Raw genomic sequence first — 19,027 nt, forward strand, 5'->3', positions numbered from 1 at the left:
TACGGCCGCAGTGAGTTGAATTGAAAAGCCCACTTCAAGTTGTGTACGTAGAGTAATAGATTATTATACATTATATTAGACATAATCATAATCGCAATCAAGAAGCAGATCTTTCCTCACCGATAAAATAGCTACTTATTGCTGACCCGTGTTTACCATGTTGTTAGGACAATTTGATTCATGGCATTATTCAGGAGTTATGGAACGCGATCAGACCCCATTACAACAATATCACGCGTCGTGCGTTACTTCAATAATAACACCCAGCTGATTTGAAGACTATATAGTTGTGTCTTCAATTATTATTTCAAAGGCGAATATCTTTCACGTATACACTTATAAACATTACAAACGGTAACATCGGTGTAAAAGTATTTATTTCGAGAGCAAGTCAACACTGTTCATAATGAAAGAATCGACAAAAATGGCAAAATAAAAGAAATATCTAATCATTCGAACTACAACGTGCATACATACATACAGTATTTTGAGGATCGTCGATTGATATTACGCCATATTGCAAGTGATACTATTATGAATGAAAGTGTTGACGAAATGTAATGTGCACGCACGCATTCCTCGTCCACCGGTGCCCCAGTCACGTCAAACAGTCGATTTACGAGAGTGTAAACAATGCGGTCAGGATATTATACATGTAATTGTATAGTGGAATCTGTCTAATGGATAAGCGAGTGCTCTCTGTACATCTTGGGAATAATCAAAACTTAGCGCATTTTATTTAACATGAATTAGCATACAACGTGTATGGTATGCGTACGTGCTTACCGTCAAAGAACGAACTACGCAACATCTCTATAATATTAAACAATGTCATCCATTCTCTCCAGTATAACTAATTATTTTAAATTATTGGTGTCCCACTTTTCGACAGTCACCCTTTATGAAATCGTTGATGACCGACATGTCGTCACATCAGTTTAACGTGGAAATACACTCTTGGTCAATCCCAAGTAAAACAGCTTTTGATTGAGGGATCAAATAAGCAGTAAGTTTTGGAGTGAAAACAAGAAGTACATGTATATCGCAAAAATCCGTTTATCTGTGTGTACGAATTATTCAGAACGTGGTCAATCGAATCATGAATGATGGGCGGGGTAATGATTGGTAAAAACATAATCGAGTATAATTTATAAGCGGAGTCTGAATTTGTCAATGGTATACGTATAGTATATTATATGTACAGTGATTCAGTAGTTTGATGGTAAAAAAAATAGTAAATTTAATATTAAAATATGTATAATTTCGAAATTTGGATAATATGGAGATGTCTAGTAATGCTGTTCTGATTTTTTTTTGGGTGAAACACAAATTCAATGGACTGATCATTATTAATTAATTAATGCATGAATACCTACTCAATGATTTTCAAATCGGAAAACCAATTCATTCATAAAAATGTGTTCTATCGACAGTTTCCAATCGTAAAGTAATTAACAGATATACTAAAATTATGTCCTTCATCTTGTGGGTAGAAATGTCGTGTTCATGTCCACATGTTCTTGCAAGGAGCGTAGTTTAAGTATTATGTCAGGATTGTTCTTGTTAGAATTTGAGTCCACGAATTCATCAATCGGTTGTTTTGCTGAGGCGTACAGTCTCTGAGTCGATGTCTCGATGATGATCGGCTAGATGTCCCGTTTCAAAGTATTCAATTTGGCGAGCTAGTAACTTCCATTGTTTCTCTGTAGCGAAGCCTGTTACCTCAATGGTTAATTTTTTTCATCGTTGATCGTTGATCGTGGAAATTCGAATCTGGTGGTGAGGTTAGTTGAGTGATTTCTTTTGCCAGGCTGTGAAGGATGTCATCGTAATTTGTGAAGAATCATAGTGCTTCATTTAATTTGGTTTCGAGCCATTGGAAGAGAAATTCGTTTTTTGAAGCATCCGCTATGGCTTTCAGTGTTTCGAGACTGGTTCTGTCGTTTAAATGGGTCAACACTAAAAAAGCGAAATATTGAATATGGTTGTATTTAATACATTCTGTTGCGCATTCAAGCGGGGTCAGCCCCTTGTCATTTGACCATTCAAATGTAACGTTCGTTCTTGCCTCTTCTAGAATTTCGAAATCGTGGATATTCGAAATCATGTTTAAAAAAACGACGAATGATAGTTTGCTGAGTACTGCCATTTCATTAGTGAAGAGAATGAACTGAATAGTCTTGATTTTCAGTCGGTTTTCCAGTCGTTGTAAAATAAACCTTCAAAAATGATACAAAAACGATCAGAGTAACTGAATGGTGTCAGGTCAGGAATCTTTAGCGCGTATGTGAAGACACTATATAACTACGCAAGACGGTACTGTGATGAGAAAATTGATGAGAAGGAAGCGCTAATCCAAATTAACGCTACTGTAATGAGTAAATCAATTGTAGCACTTGGATGGTAGCTGTGGAATGCCATTACACTCTGTGGGGGTGTGCCTTTTCAGAAAAGTGAATTGGTGATGGACAAGAACCATACTGATTCACGTTGACCGAATCAAGTTGACCCCGTGTTTCCAGTCCTGTTATCATTATCCCATACACGCAGGTATAGGGGTAATGCTTTCAACTTGAAACCCTATCCCTCAGGCTGTTTGCGAGTGTTCATGTTTTAGATAACATAAATATACAAATACACCAACATCTGTTGTTTATCATCTACGTGGGAGGTCTATTTCACATTAGGAACATTTATGACGAACGATTTATAAATAATCCTATGCACTCACACTTAATCTTGTGATTGAGTTCAAACTGGCATTCACGGACAGTGCTTCGGAATAATACACATCGCTCGTATCAAACACCGTTGATATTCGCGGGTGGAACGCATTGGGCCACTTTCTGTCTGAAATACCTTACCACGAAGACTATTTTGACTCGTACGGTAGTCATGTCACAGAATTTAAGAGATTTCTCGTACGTGGATCTACAATCATCAAATACTTTGATTTCAAGCAATGTGTAGCCAATACGTCGTGTATGACTCGTTGTGTAGATATCCATGAGATGACCTTTCACAGAAGGTCAAACTTGGTTTACCGCCTTTGAATCTTCGGCAAGAAGGCGAGGACATATCTTCTTCGCCAAGGGAAAAACGAAAATCGCTACGTTACACCGTAAACTCATTCCGTGTGATGATTATGTATGTCAAAAGTTATTCTGTGAAACGATCAGGTAATTATATATTTTAACTCATCGTACCGTAGTCCACCATTTTTGAAAAAACAAACTGTACGTCGACCAACCGATTTTGCATACTTTGCATTTTAGCGGGGTTTATTACCGCAGTTTTACGGAGTGACTATTGGTTTTTAATATTATTCTCTCTCTCTCTTTTTTCTTCTACGACAGATGAGCGATTCTGATTGGAGCGATGGAATAAAAAAAATGTACAGACTGCTTGACTCATTGAAAGGATGTAAGAAATGTAAAAATGAACATGTATATATAGAATGAATTATTATTTATTGTTCACTGTTTACTATTATTGACGTTTCCGTTTTCTGTGTTTTTAATCGAATCGTTTATGTACTCGTATTTTTTCGTGTCGTTAAAAATAATTTACTCAAACAAAACAAAGCAAATATGAGGTAAGAAAATATAAACGATGAACAACATATGTATATGTAGAATGAATTATTTTTATTGTTCACTGTTTACTGTATAATTATTGACTTTTCACTCTTCCGTGTATTTAATCGAATCGTTTATGTACTCGTATTTCTCGTGACGTGAAAAATGAATTTAACCACGCCGCACATTTACATGTATGTACGTATTTTTCGAGGTGTTAAGAAATATTTAATCATGCTAAACATTTATACGCTACGCAACTATTTTCCTTACTCACATCGTATGTTTGTTTCGTGGCGTTAAAAAAAATACTCAACCACGCCATGAATGTATACTCCATGTCAATATTTCATTCTTGTTTACTTTTTTTGTGCAATAAACTCCCTGCTGATCTGCACTGGCTCGGAAGATGAATTCTGATTGGCTAAAAAAACAAAAGACTTGTGGCGTTGAATGCACGTTCATTCTCAGTAATGTTATGCAAATTAGAAATTCAAACTAGCTAATCATTTACAACCTTCCGAGCCAGTGCAGATTAGCCCTAAACTCCGTTAGTTTTCAAAAATGCCGTGTATTTATTAGTGTGTGTGTGTGAGAGAGAGCGCCCTCTGTGACACATTCTGAAAAATCTTTCGTCCACGCCTGTCCAATTAAAAATAATTAAAAATAATTAAAAATAATTAAAAATAATTAAAAAAAAATAATTAAAAAAATGATGGTAATTTATGCAAATGTATTCACGATGACCTCGACACGACCTCGTATTCACATCAATTTTATGTATGCAAATGTATTCACAATATCCCATTGTGACGTCATCCTCATGAAAAATCTTTCGTCCACGCCTGTCCAATTAAAAAATAATTAAAAAATAATTAAAAATAATTAAAAAAAATAATTAAAAAAAATTGATGGTAATTTATGCAAATGTATTAAAATATCCCATTGTGACGTCATCCTCATTCAAATTATCCCCTTTACGGCCATGGACGCTCATTTATGCTAATTTATGCACGAATTCCCATTGTGACGTCATTATTCATGCTAAGCTATGCACGGTCTCCCATTGTGACGTCATCCCTCCCCGTATGACGTCATCGCATCCGAGTATGAACAGCGCCCTCATGGTCGTCCCTATAATACGACCTTAACTACTGTATGCGCTCGCTGTAAAGCGTTTAAGTCGTCGCGCAGCGCTCGTTTGAATTTCGCGTAAACAATGTATTTTACACGTGTTGTATGTGTACATAGGAGCCACGTCGAACACGGTGCAGTGTTAGGAGTTTTCACATCATCATAATGGCTATCCATTAGCGTGGGCCATTGAAGGGAGAAATATAGATTAAAGGGCTACAGTCGTCGTGCCGCGTCCTGTTCGATATGGGACTCATAGGGACGTATACAACGATTGTGAATACATTGTTTATTTACATGAAATTCGAACACGCGCTGCGCGACGACCACCGCGCTTTAAGGGGTGCGTTTTAAGGACGACTTACGTCTCCACTCCAACCTGTATCTTGCCATGATGTAAATGCAAAAATCCTTGCATTAAGGTCGCCCATTGAATAACGAAAGCGGCAAGTAAAAAGTTGTAACCGACACTTCCAAAGCCATATCTCTTGAGGAACGTCATCAAAAAACCGAAACCGATAAAAATCATCACATGGACATCTTGAAACACTGAAAGAAGAAAGACACAGTGTAGATTAGTTTACGACGTTGTCGACTACACTGATGCCTACATTTATCTGCAGCTATAGCGGTTGCATTGTGAAACTGTAAATGGTGCGCTAATCATCGTTTATCGAAAAACCCGAAAAATACATATGGAATGGGGTTTGATGATTTTGTTTAATGCTTGTACCCCTCTGACTCCCGTATGCGAAGCACACGTGCACATTAGGAGTCTTTGCAGTTAGTATAAATGGGTTCTTGTGACCTCATTAATATGCATAAATGTAATATCTCAAACACTGTTGCAGATAACGAATGTAACTAGTGATATATGAAGCCATTTGAGAAGAGATATAAATGACTAACATAAACACATAAATGTAATATCTCAGACAAAGGCAAGTCTGTGGTCAAAATAAGATATACTTCAATGGTTTTGCATGTATTTTTCTTTATTTGAATTGGAGATGTGCTTCTAAAATAGCAAATACAGAATTTACGCCTTCGACACCGTTAAGCACACGTGAGTTCTTTCTATATAGGCTTTCTTTGATTACTTTTGATTTTGTGAAATCAGGAAATGTTGAAACTCCGTTACAGAACTTACACCGTTAAAATCTTCACTTCAAAATAGGGTTGAGAATTAGAAATTGTAAACTCGGGGTTGAACATTGCACTACAAGTCATGGATCACTGACCAGACAATATGGCTGTGATGTCAAGTGATACATGGGCGTCGGTGGAATAGCCCGAGGTATCAGTGAAATGGCATCTGTTTGTACCCATCAAAAAGACATGTTTACCCTTTGTGTACTGTGCGTTTCACTAAATACCTCTTCAATTACAATTATCAATAATGCTCACTCGTGATATCTCGTTAATTGCGTTTGTCACTCGTCCTTGGCGAGTGACTGTTCGCCGTAACTGCTTATCCCTGGATCAGAAAATGAAGTAATCAAGATAACTGTGCAGGTTATTTTATAGGCCCCGATAATGCTGAGAGAATTTCTACGTTTTATATATATACTAAGTTGTAATGCAACTTAAAACAACAGTTTTGCTGAGACTATATCATGTTCATAAGGTGATTGGCGACAGGATAGGAACTGGCTAAAACATCTACAAAATGGATAACAGATTATGTAGACATAACTATGGAGAAATGTTGTAAAAGAGATGCTGAATTGTTCGGGTAACGAATACCGAGTTACAAAACGGAAACTTTTGCAATTAATCATATAATAGCCGAAATTCGAGTTACGCGGCGGGCAATATACTAGTAGATTGATTTTGTTGTCTAACGTCCACATTTAGTAACTTGAACTTTAATTAACAGTTGCGTAAATGGCAGAGGTGTGTATATGGTCAAAACAAGGCGTCACAGTGTTTTTAATATTCCACTGTATAATAAATGTAATTTTTATTTTATTTGCGCTTTTAATAAAGAAATATGACACAGTCTGATCATACATTGACCCACAAGACGCAAACAGTGTAGTCGTAGTATACTAGTATATGCTACGTTCACGACCCAGATGCCCACAGATGAGTGGCGGTCTTTTAGTTATTTGTTTGTTTGACCTTTGACAGTGTTTACTGTTTATAGGCCGTCGCACTGTGACATCGTTTATTATTTACATTTTTCCCAACCGGCGTGCAAATGTCCGATACCAAATGTTGCTCGCTGATCATAGCTAGTGATCTTCTGCAACAACGTTACCCATAAGTTGTGGGACACATACATATAAGACGTAATGAACGAGTTTGATAGATTATACGTGTCATAAAACGAGGATGGTGGATTCCATACTCCGAAAGATTGACACAAAAACTACCGAACGAGTTCATTATATGACATATTACACAACTAGCTGCAACTTTTGTTGACAAAATTGTTGATTCGTGTATCATGCTATGTTGCATGTTGACCACAGTGTCACAAAGAATCTACTGTACTTGTTAAGTTGTAGCAATGAATAGAGCATGTCACTGTTTCAATCAATAAGTTGCAGTATCATGATGCATGGCCCTTAATAACGAAATAGTTTGCAAGTCAAAAATAACCATCTGTCCTCTTTATTTTGCAGCTTGTTTACATTCTAGCAGTGGACAAAATCGAGATTTGGTTATGACTGTACTATTCGGTCTAGGATGGCGTTGATTATGCTGGATGAAATGGTGATACGGATAAATAAAACGAAATTACATTAACGAATGTGACTTATAACTTTTACTATGAAAACCTTAGCATCCCGTAGGCAGGCCAGTCACATTGGTTCTCACTACAAGAGGTTACGATCCCCCTGTCGAATGCTAAGGTAAACTGAAACATATATATATATATATATATACATATTAACATGAAAAATTGTCCACCTATGCGGATCTGTTTGTACAGGAATTTTACGACCGTATGCCTTTACTGACGTCAATCAAACTTGTTAAGTGGGAAGTTGGCACCAAGGCTTAAAGGTACTACACCTTGCCCAAGGGTGACCTGGAGGTAGTTGTGGCAAAGGGTAACTTCATTCTCCCAAGTCCATAGACTCCACAACCGGATGTAGTTTAAAATCTTACCCAGGACAAATACTGACAAGTACTGAAAAAACGTTGAACCATTTCCAGGGAAAATCTAGTGATCGATTTTTGACGCTACTGACGTACCGGGCAAAGCACTTTAGGGTCAATAGTTTGTGTACCATGTTCTACTTGGTTCGGACACCCTCACAAATTACAGTAATACATCAAATCTAAAAGTGTATGCTTCTGTATCTTCTTTGTTATGCTTAAGCACGCGTCTATATTAAAGGGGAACCGCTCAATCCCAGGGATTGCAACAAAGAATCATGGGACACTATTGTTTATGTTGTTTACAATGTTAATCTATCTTTTGTTATCCATTGTTATTTTAATCCAGAAAGTAAATATGTTGTGAGATTAGGCTTAACTGGAAGGTGCCCCTTTAAGTTTATTTTCTTCGGGTGAATGAACTCATAGAGGTTTTTAGCTGTTCTGTTTATTTCGTTTTCTACTCACATGATGCGTTAAGTTCGTTTATTTTATTCGCTATGCAAATCACTTGAATATTACGCAGTTTGAACGCTATAACGCGTACACCCCCACCCCCCTCTCGCCGGGACAACAAAGTCCACTCGCAGCACGAGATCGGTACAAGTGCATGACAAAACTTAAAAACTCTTAATTACAGTTGAATAGGAAAGATACATTTTTATTTGAGTGGAAAATGTAAATCAAGTAATAACACAGAGACAGAGATGGCAATCAGAGAATTGCGAGATACGCAATTGCCATAGTATCGCACAAATGAATAGTTGCACAATGATACATGCAGATCAGAATATTCTCAGTCATTTATAAGTGTGTGATCACCTAGAAAATAGTTTACTTGGCTATCGTGAAAATTCTGAATTTTTTGTATTAATGGTCATAAAAAGTATAAAGTTCGAATGTGGTACTAAAAATATGTAAGGACATGATTTCGTCTCCTAGTTCCTGTATTAGTCCTGGTGACATTGTTGTCTACATAATAACATCTCGGACAGAAGTGCTGGCAAGAATAGGTTTTATTTAAAGTTATAAAAAATTCACCCTGAAAGATCCTCGCGCTTTATTCAAATTCAAAAATAACAGTTTCACCGACAACGCCCATTACCCGGGAGCCTCTGTAGACTCAATTCAGTATTTTGTCGATTTACCACCAATCACCACTAAACGCGTTGTGTTCGGTCTATTTTTTTTTTTTTTTTTTTTATTTATAAACAATTTATTCAGTGTCATGGAAATGTCACCACTTTTCAAGCGCGTAAACAACAGAAGTTGTTATTTCTCTTGTTCTACCTTTTAATTATATCCTATACCAGGTATTCAAGTTCCCTCACATGGAAACCACAAATATATGACAGTCATGGGTGTAACTGTATTCCTGACATGGGCCTTCTCCCTGGGGTACTGTAAATATTTTTGTAAAAAAGCCTAGATGAACTGGATATTTCTTGGATTATTTCCATAAAACGCCCCCCCCCCTTCACGCGTTCAATAATTTCCAGAAATATTCAACCCCGATGTTTTAGGTGCATAGTGCTGAGCAGTTTGAAAAATGCACCATTCACATGGAAGAATATGTCCTAATAACTGATTTGGGGAGAGACGCCTCGGGAGAGGGGAGGCTTGCAGTGGATAATTAAATACAGTGACCCCTCGCTAAGTCGCGCCTCGTTAAGTCGCGATTCGCCTAAGTCGCGGGTACCATAACGGTACCCCTTATTTTATACACCCGATGTGAACGTCGTATTGTCATTCATCGTTCCACGTTTTCGTTCCACGAAGCTGTAATCTCCGTAGTCAATGGTGTTCTTGTCTCATTCTCTAGATGGAAATCCCACCCCTGCCTGAAAATGGTATGGCCGACCCGCTTCATTCATTTTCCCGTTGAAATCGTTATAATTATCCTGGAATAACTGCATAAAATCACGCGTTCGGCAGCACGGAATCGACCCTGAAAGCATGATCATATTTGCACTCGTATTTGCACGCACAATGCCACGACGGAACCACGTGTACGGTATGCCCGCCAATTTAATTTCGCCTTGGCTATAAATTATAAATAAATCACCTCCGTCTCTAGATGAACGTTAGAATAGAGTAGAAATGAAAAAAAAACTGACCTTTGCCAAATGTTACGCCAAATGATTATATGATCCTAATGATAAACTTAAAGTATTTAATATGATGATACGATTTTACGAACGAAGTTCGTTCGCCTGCTGGGGACCGAAGGCTGACAATCTATTATCGCAACAGCGCCGGAGCGTAGGCTTTTCACGCCGTGCCACGCGTTGCTTGACCAGAATATGCCGCACTCCGGTGTTAATCAGGTTAAAACTAATTAGGTGCGGATATTTTCGCCGGGTACTGTGGAATGAACGAGACTGGCACCCGGCCACTTCTCTCAATCTGTATTTACAACAATGTACCATGAAATTTTACGATCATTTCCCGCACTCAGTAGGATATGATACGAGGTGTTGAGAAGGCGGAGTCTGCGTGGACGGTTTGGTTAGTGCGTCTCTGTGTTAATTGCATGAATATCTGACCTCGTCAAAGTGGTAATATAATATTGAAACATGAGAATGACACTGTGCATATGTTTTTTGAAATCATGAATGTGGCGTGGGGTGTTACCGGGCCATATGTCTTCATCTTTTCGACTCCGACATCTGATTGACAGCCTGCCACTCGAAACTCCAGACTGAGTCCATTATGTTCACAAGATAAACACACGAACACCTTTTATGATAATTTTTAAGCCACAGAAAGGACACACGCGAACGAATGGTTTAATTTATGTCGGGTGTTACGTAATTCACTTTCACCATGCCGCGACAATTGCTGACTTAATAGTTTGCGTTCCAACCTTCACTTCCAGGCCAACTACAAAGGTACGATACGTACGATTCGCCGCCGATACGCTCCGTCAAGGTGAAAGCGAGGCTTGGAAAGCAAATATTCCGGAATGACCGATAGTGTCCTTAAAAAACAGCTATGGAACAAAACAGCAGCAACTATCAGTGTATTAGGCCACATTTTGTGTTCATTCTATATTCTGTATTCACCATTGGCTGCAAATTGTATTTTTTTGTTTTTGACTTGTTTTATTTTATTTTTTTTAGAAAAGTTTTTCTTTTTTGTTTTCTTTTTTAGATTGTAGTTTTTTTTTAATTTCTTTCTGTAAGACCCTTTTTATCCTTTCCTAGGGATTTTATGCGTCTAATAAAAAAATAAAATAAATATGTTTGCGTGCTTAGCAAACACATGCACCACATAGGTGAAACACATGCCACCACTAACTAATCTGTATTAAACAAACAGCGAGATAGAGGTTAACTGTCGAAATCGCAGACCACTAGCGGTCTGTCTCAAACCCGACAAAAATAACACGCATATAAGTAAACAAATACAAATTCGAGTTGAGAAAGACAAAATAGTGGCTGTACACGGGGAGGGGGGTACAATACAGACTATATACAAGTATATAAACCAGTGAGCAATTCAATTGAAATTGCGTTAAATGTTTGTATTGTATTCATTGTCCGAGTCGTGAAAGCAAAGTACCGGACAGACAAAAACGTACTCACTTGGGTAATAATATCCCAATCGGTTATCCATGGCATCGGCACCACCATTCCCGTGTTCCAAGTTGTTCTGTTCGGCCTTCGCATCGGAATCCTCGCCGTACTCAACAAAAATACCAAACAGAACGAGAAATATAATTTGGAAAATTACCAGTACCAATGTGAGTTTCCCACGTCTCCGTTTAGGTTCTACCGTCTGTGCCATCTCGGATCGAACCTCGACGTATACGACAGTCTGTAGTAGTTTTACTATGTGGTCAGCTGGTCAGGCTCACTCGATGCATACGCAAAACAGAGTCGGAATCTACCAATTTATCAAGGAACCGGCTGCCCGCCACTGTCGTGTCTGTCGAGGTTTTGCTGTAAATAAAAACTCAACAACACTTCACACACGTGTAAAGATGCTACGGCACGAAGAACGGTAGTGAGTGCACTCACTTTCGCTACTTACATATAGTAAACACCACGACCACTCCACTCGCCTAGCACGTGGCTATTGCAAGTATTGAGTCCATCCCTATATATGAGTGGAATCTCCCATTATCAACGCGAGGCTCAGTGCAGTTCAACATAGTCTAAAATAATGTCTATTTATTGATCATTTATGAATAAAAAAAACATGTGTTCACGGATTTTATTTGGCAAAATTACGTGACATTATTTTTAAAAATCTGACATAGCTGTGGGAATGAAAACATCGACCCTGTTGGGAAATTTTACTTTGTGAATAACGTTATTTCTAGGGGCGAAAAGTGTTTTTCTTGTAAAACGACGTGATTGTCTTGGCGAAAGAAGCAGTTTTTGGTGCTATTTACGACATATTTGCCCAAAATCGACCAAAAAAATCTTCACTTTTTATTTTTTTAGAAATCTGACCCATGCTTGGGGATTTTTTCTCGAAATAGTTGACACACATCACACAAATTTCGGAAAAAAAGTAACCCATTTGTGCTATATACCACCTATACTCTTCCTATTTGAGTGCTCCGGGTTCAAGGGCCCTGCTCATAATTATTCCGAGGTTGTTTTTTTACGTTGACCGTGACATGTTGACGTATCCGTAATACCACCGTGGCCATGCTGGCACGGCAACGGAACGTTTATCATCAAGTTGTTACTCGACTATGTGTTTCATTTTCTTGATTCGACGGTATAAAATGAGAAAACATCTCCCGTCACGGACCAATCCATTACACCGCGACTCAGCTCACAACAACCAACCGTAATCCCTCATTCTCTCAACATGGGAAAAAGAGTGTAAATAACATAGTTGCACGTACATTTCGTATTATCAAACAAAGAACTATCGATTTCACTTTCGTATTGTGAAGAAATGCTTTACTAAATCTAAAAATGTTGTTGTCAACTGCACTTTGGTGAAATAAGATAGTATATTCTTGCGGTGACGTGTGTGTATATTTTCTTCGGTAATTACATACTTACATACTCATTTTCAAATACCCGACAAGCCAACTTGAAGAGATGGCAAGCGTGGTGGTCGTCGCGCAGCGCGTGTTCGAATTTCATGTAAATAAACAATGTATTTTACACGCGTTGTACACGTCGCCATGAGTCCCATATCGAAAAGGACGCGGCGCGACGACCACCGCCATTTAAATTTGCTATATACGTGTCATTTACTCTGGTATCCGAATAATAGATAGACCTAATGTATCACTCATTCCTAAACGAACGTTTAAAAAAAATGATACGGGTGATTTAAAAGTTTCAAAAGGTTGTCGAAATGCCGCGAAAAGAATTCTCCGTCTTCCTTACTGTATTTTATACTATTTTTCGCAAAGTGAATATTCTTCGTTTAACAAATAGTGGTTAATGTTCACAGCGACAACTTTAAAAACGGCGAATTGATACCTACTTGATGCCCGATGTGGGTTAAATAAACATATGTACTGTAGTCACTTGTGGTGATATCAGTTCCCGTGAGAAGTGGTTGATGGTTTTCAGATGTCTTCGAGGTCTATAATGAATATTGGGTTAGAGTTTCAGAAATAACACACGGATCTAAATTGATATTTACGTCGAGGTCAACATCCTTGAACACTCAATTATAATTAAGAAAATGTGATTTCAAATATAAGATACTTGTAACATCGTGCACCTTTGAACAATAAACGATTATAATGATGTATTTTAAAATTAAAATAAATGTCATCTTGCTCGTGTCGAAACATGCGCATTGGATTTCTGGTACGTACTATTAATTACTACTCTGTTATGGCGTAGTACATTAGTTGCGTCCGAACACAGCTCTTTGGCGCGGGGTAAGAGGTCAAAAAATGTCAGTACGGACTAAGAATTGACCCGTTTCAATTTAAAACCTGGTTTCTAGATCCTTGGCCCAAATTAACGGAGTGTATGCGAACAGTTAGCTTGGGCTCAGTAGAGGCTCCGACGAAACATGGCAAATAATATTGTTTTTGATGTCTATTTGAAAGATTCACTATTATAATTATACCTATTTCATTTCATTTCAACGTCAGGGCATCAAATATTGCATTGTTATTGTTTTATAACCACGTCGAAAATGTATACCTCACTGGTTTATTCTACTGAAAAATCCAAGTTAGAAAGACTGAAAATTTGTACAATTTTCGTAAGTTTGGTCGACCCTTGCCCGAACTAAATGTAGGTCTCTAGCGGACTGTGACAGAACTAGGTTTAGCCTCAGTCTGAGGTTTAGCCGATATCAGTGTAAACACATGGAATCAATGTTAATCTTTGCCCGTATATGTCTAACCACGACTATTTCATCGAATGATACTGATGTACTGGTATGCCTAACTCTTGATGACGACAAATTATAATCCCAGATACATAACAGCATTACACAGTATCGATCGACGATATCTACAGATGTCTCTTTAACACGTTTCAGCACATTACAAAACATCTCGATGTTTATAAGCACAATGTACCCCAGTCATATCAAAGGAACTATAATCTAGTATGATGTGTATTTGCGGACGTTGATAGTAACGGTTTTTTGTAATCTTTGTGACCGTCGACCGAACTCCTATATCCATTTGCGTTCAAGTATGTTACCCTTTATGTGGTGTATGAACTTTGAGTGTGTGACCCAGCCGAGTTAAAATAGAAATCGGAAACGACCACCGTTCATAAATACCGGTACTAGCCTGGCTTCACGTAGAACTGCTGGTATTACCAGCTATATCTCTCTATATTTACTATATGATTCATGTATTGTTTCTAGAATCGTACGTTTTTTGTTTTTAAATTTAGAGATATTTTGTCTTGAAAGTAGTATTTGTGTAGGAAACATCGATGTTATCTTGCCCACATGTTTTTCTAGTTAAGTCGAAGCATATATAGAAGGCAGAATTTAATACGTCGAACAAAACCTGTCAACAAGCTGCTCTCTGATTGGTCTGATTGACAGGTTTTAGGATTACATATATGTAGTCAATCTAGCACAATCTTTTAAGTAGCCTTGTATTGATTCTGTTTTTCTGGCACGTAGTCACGGTGATATAGTGTGTCAAAGGTCAGTCTCTTCGTTACCTGGTAGCGTCATTATTTTGTGTCATCGTTTTAGGTATTACTCGACTACAGAGTATATAAAAAAACGAACCTGAGTGGTTGTTGTTAAAATCACGTCATTGCCGGGCCAGTGGGGAAGTTTTGTATAAATATGGCGCCATGTCCGGCAATTGTTGTCCAAATCCTAATTTTTCGATACCTGATTAATGTTTGGGAACTTTTTTCGCGAAAAAAAATACAAACATCTGAGGAGTTTTCTAAAATGATGATTTAAGTTGTACTGATTCCGAGAATATGTCACCGTCGAAATGACTTGGTAAAATTATTCTCTATTTTCCATTGTTGATTGAATTTCAATATAGTAACAAAGATACACAGTGTCGGGGAAAACGCAGTCACAGACTTATTTGTTATATGTCACTTGCAGGTGTTTTCCTATCTTTTAACATGGAGCCAAACCTTTTCACAAATGATTTGTGTGCACCGTGACGCCAACAGGTGGCGATCGACTGCGTACCTTTGACATGCAATTAGTGCGCCACCACGAGACGAGGTATTGCGACATATTGGAGGCGCTGTTTGGCATCGGCGCTTATACAATGTACGAGTATTCAGCTAAACCACAGTCCCTGTGGCTCAACACAGTAGTTATTTATTCCCGGGGTTTATTTTTCTATTCGGTGCAGTTTGTGGCAGCAAGGGGCAAAAATCAAATACAATGTCGAATGCAAAGTGCAATAAAGAGATGGTTTAAATTCAAAACACTGCTGCAAATGAATCTACTTGAAAGTTGTGCTCTGTGAATAGTAACAGGTATTTGAAATTATTGGAGGGTGGGTATGAAGGCTGGAAGAGTGCAACCAGTGTTTTCGTGGTGTCTACTTTTTATACTTACTTGAATGCAACATTTTTTCTGCAACACCAAACATGAATTTTCCTTTTTTTTTCTTGATGGCAATCATTTGGATCACCCTGTCGTTCTCAATAATGAAATTTGAAAAAAAAAATCAATTCGAGTTATATACTAGATAAATGTAGCTTGATTTATCAGTACTACATAATCTGATGGAATCCGTAAAACTAAATTATACCCAATAGATAATCTTGTGATCATTGACAACTACAACCTGCCACTGACTAACTTGATATTGGCATGCATTTATATTTTTAAATCTTGCCAACCACTGTGTAATTGGTTCGAACATTGAAAGGACGATGGTTAACGCATCACGTCCTGTTTGATACGAGCATCCTGAAAATACATCTGGACAAACTTTTTTTTAAACATTTCCAAAATCAAGTGTTGATCTGTAATACTGACGATTTGCAATAATAAAGCATCTATTAGTTCTAGCAGTCCCCCTCAACAATAGAATTTCCTGAAATGGGTGTTGAGGGTCATAGCATGCAGTTAATAACCTTAAAGTACTGTGACTGTGCTGCCTCAAGAATATCTATTGAAGCTTTGAGACAAGTCTTTTTTCTGAGCAAATTTGGCACCAAGACACTAAAGTTCAATTTTAAAGGACGGCAGTTGTCGCGCTGCGCATGTGCGACACTTGTGTTGACGAGCTTTGATTTTCCCCACAATCCAATACGCTCTTCTAATGGAAATCACAAGTATGAGGTTTTACCTGGACGTGACTTGCACTAATTACTGCCAGTGATTTCTTCAATACCTTCTAATCACCTAAAAATACCTAATCAAAGATTGGTAACGTCTCATTTTGTACTCGTTGATTTGCAAAGTCGCCATTTTTGTTTATACAAGACCCATATATCTCGCGCATGCGTGGCACGACGACTACCGCCTTTTAATGCATGACATTCAGCATTAAGTTATGCACATGATGAAACTTGACTTCTATGCCCAGTTTGGTGAAGCAGCCAATCAAGTTGAAAGCATGTAGGGCTTATAGGAAACACTGTCAGGGACACTTATAACTGACGCGACTTCTAGCTTGAGCCAACAAGTGTACAACATACTTGAAATATTGGATATCACACTCATACAAAGTAGAGATAACTATAACTTGGCTATAAAAATTTATTTCTTCTTCAGAAAACTTTCCAAGAATGAGTACAAAATTTAGTTTTTTTTTTCTTACATGATAGTAATATTAAATTCAAAATCTATTCAACATATCAACTAAAGGTAAAGACAACTCTTATCAACTATAAAGTACATGTAAATTTATACATGTAATCTCAGCTACAGGAGCCTTGTTTTTATTTATTTTTAAAAAAGTAAATTTTAAGAAAAACAAAATTTGTTAACGTGGCTTGTCGTACATCAGCACCACCAAGGTTTTGCTTCCTGTTGTGCCGGCCAGTTTGAAACCTGCATCTTGCATTTTTGTTGTTGTTGCAATTATGCTTAGTTAAAATGTGCTATGTATGGTAGAATGAGGGAATGTTCGCTGTTTTAACCAGTCCAAATCCAACCTCTGATGCATAAGCACCATTTAATAAATGTTAAAACATGTATCAACATGTGATGCATGTTTCTGCGGTATTAAATAATCTTCATACAAATAGAAAATTAAAACCATGACATTGCTACATTTTTTTTGAATGTTTTCTAGGACAAGAAGCAAAACCCATTTTGTTTGGCCTTATAATACATTAACCCGATTATTCACTTTAGTTAGATATGCATCAAACAGGAGAGTACAGAATCTATTAAAGCTCTGTTCTTGGGAATACAGTTGATATGGAACAACAGATAATGAAATGAATAGACCAAATGATATGCATGATATTATGACGCGCAGGTCGATGTGGCAGCGTACTGTCTGAGCGCATACTTTGTGCATTTGTTGGTTACAAGCGCGTCTAATGGAGCAAATATGGTTAGGTATCAGCTCCTGTAAAGTAGAGTGTGCACCACAGAATGAGCATACATGCATACATACTAGGCGATTAGCTGAATTAATGTAGAAAGTGTCTTTACTCATAGGACATGCACTACAATAACAATTTTAATTTAATAATTATATAAAAATGATTATGATTTTTTAATATTAAAGTACTAACCCTACTTCGCCTATAGTTTATTTCAATCTAAGGTTGTAATAACACTATATGCATTGGGAAAAAAATATTAAACCAGTAGTGGCCATTCAATTTTGTATAGGCCCAATCTGGGTTCAGTGAGCCAGCCAGTCAGTCGGTCATTCTTTCTTTCTTTCTTAAATATTTTTGTTACAATTGGAGATCATTCTTACAGCTGTATTGGGGTCTTAGCACTATTATGTGAAATATTTGATATAGTAGTACACGTCTGTAGTGACATTCAGCAATGCATACTTTTGCTAACTGTTTGAATTGTCTTTAAATTTCATATTCTTATGCTCCAAATAAGCAAGCAGGGTTTGAACTTTGTGATGCTTTGATATCCAATGAGTTGGCAGTGATGTTATTCCTATAATGCCAAGGTGCGTTTTATTTTATATCTCAACTCTCTAGTTCAAGTTCTGCAATAACGCTATATGAATAAATGCAGAGTATACATAAATCTGCAAATTAATCAACGATGGTTTTTTTTGCATAATACCAGGCATATTAAACCTTACTTACTTAAAGGATCAGTGTTTTTTATAGCACAGAATAGCAAGTACATTCAGCCACAGTTGTTCACAATAGATCAAGATCAAAGAGAAACAAGTCTCTTTTTTTACACATGCACAAACTAAGGTTGGAAAATTTGGAGCAAATGCAATTTTTGTTTCAAAAGTACAAAGATGATTTTAATTTAATACCGTGTGCACTGTTGTGTACATAGTTTGGTTCATTTTACATTTGCAAACTTTATGGGGGTTGGTGGTGAATGACTCTAAAAGAGATTACACTAGTTCTGTGCGTGTTTTATAATCACTGGCTGATCATCAATCATAATACAAGTTTACAATGACAAATATTTTAAACAATTACCGTACTCGGCCGCGCTAGCGCCCAGGGGCCTCAACTCAGAAAATCATGATTTTTTAGGGGTGGGCGCTTACCCGAGCACCCCCCTTGAAAAAGAGTGCAAATGAAAAAATTTATTCATCAAGTAACAGATTACGTCTTTGAGGGAAATCAAATTACGAAATTAGTTGA

The 19,027-nt window shown here is 37.4% G+C and overlaps 1 protein-coding gene and 1 long non-coding RNA gene across 2 annotated transcripts in view; one reads left to right on the forward strand and one right to left on the reverse strand.

Annotated features, from left to right (window-relative positions):
- Window positions 1–11,845, reverse strand: part of LOC100370684 (ammonium transporter Rh type B-like) — a 38,905-nt gene extending 27,060 nt beyond the window's left edge. Inside the window, exons 1-2 of the mRNA XM_006824486.2 lie at window positions 11,411–11,845; window positions 5,078–5,261 (exon numbers count right to left, since the gene is read on the reverse strand). Of these exons, the coding sequence (XP_006824549.1) occupies window positions 5,078–5,261; window positions 11,411–11,612 (386 nt within the window). The 5' untranslated portion in view covers window positions 11,613–11,845. The remainder of the gene's footprint in view (window positions 1–5,077; window positions 5,262–11,410) is intronic.
- LOC146745830 (uncharacterized) lies at window positions 2,747–4,143 on the forward strand. Its single transcript, XR_014929521.1, has 2 exons — window positions 2,747–3,179; window positions 3,357–4,143. It is a non-coding gene; the product is annotated as an uncharacterized LOC146745830 (long non-coding RNA).
- Window positions 11,846–19,027: the final 7,182 nt, after the last annotated feature.

Source organism: Saccoglossus kowalevskii, chromosome 5, assembly GCF_978046115.1.
Source record: "Saccoglossus kowalevskii chromosome 5, keSacKowa6.1, whole genome shotgun sequence".
Taxonomy (NCBI): domain Eukaryota; kingdom Metazoa; phylum Hemichordata; class Enteropneusta; family Harrimaniidae; genus Saccoglossus; species Saccoglossus kowalevskii.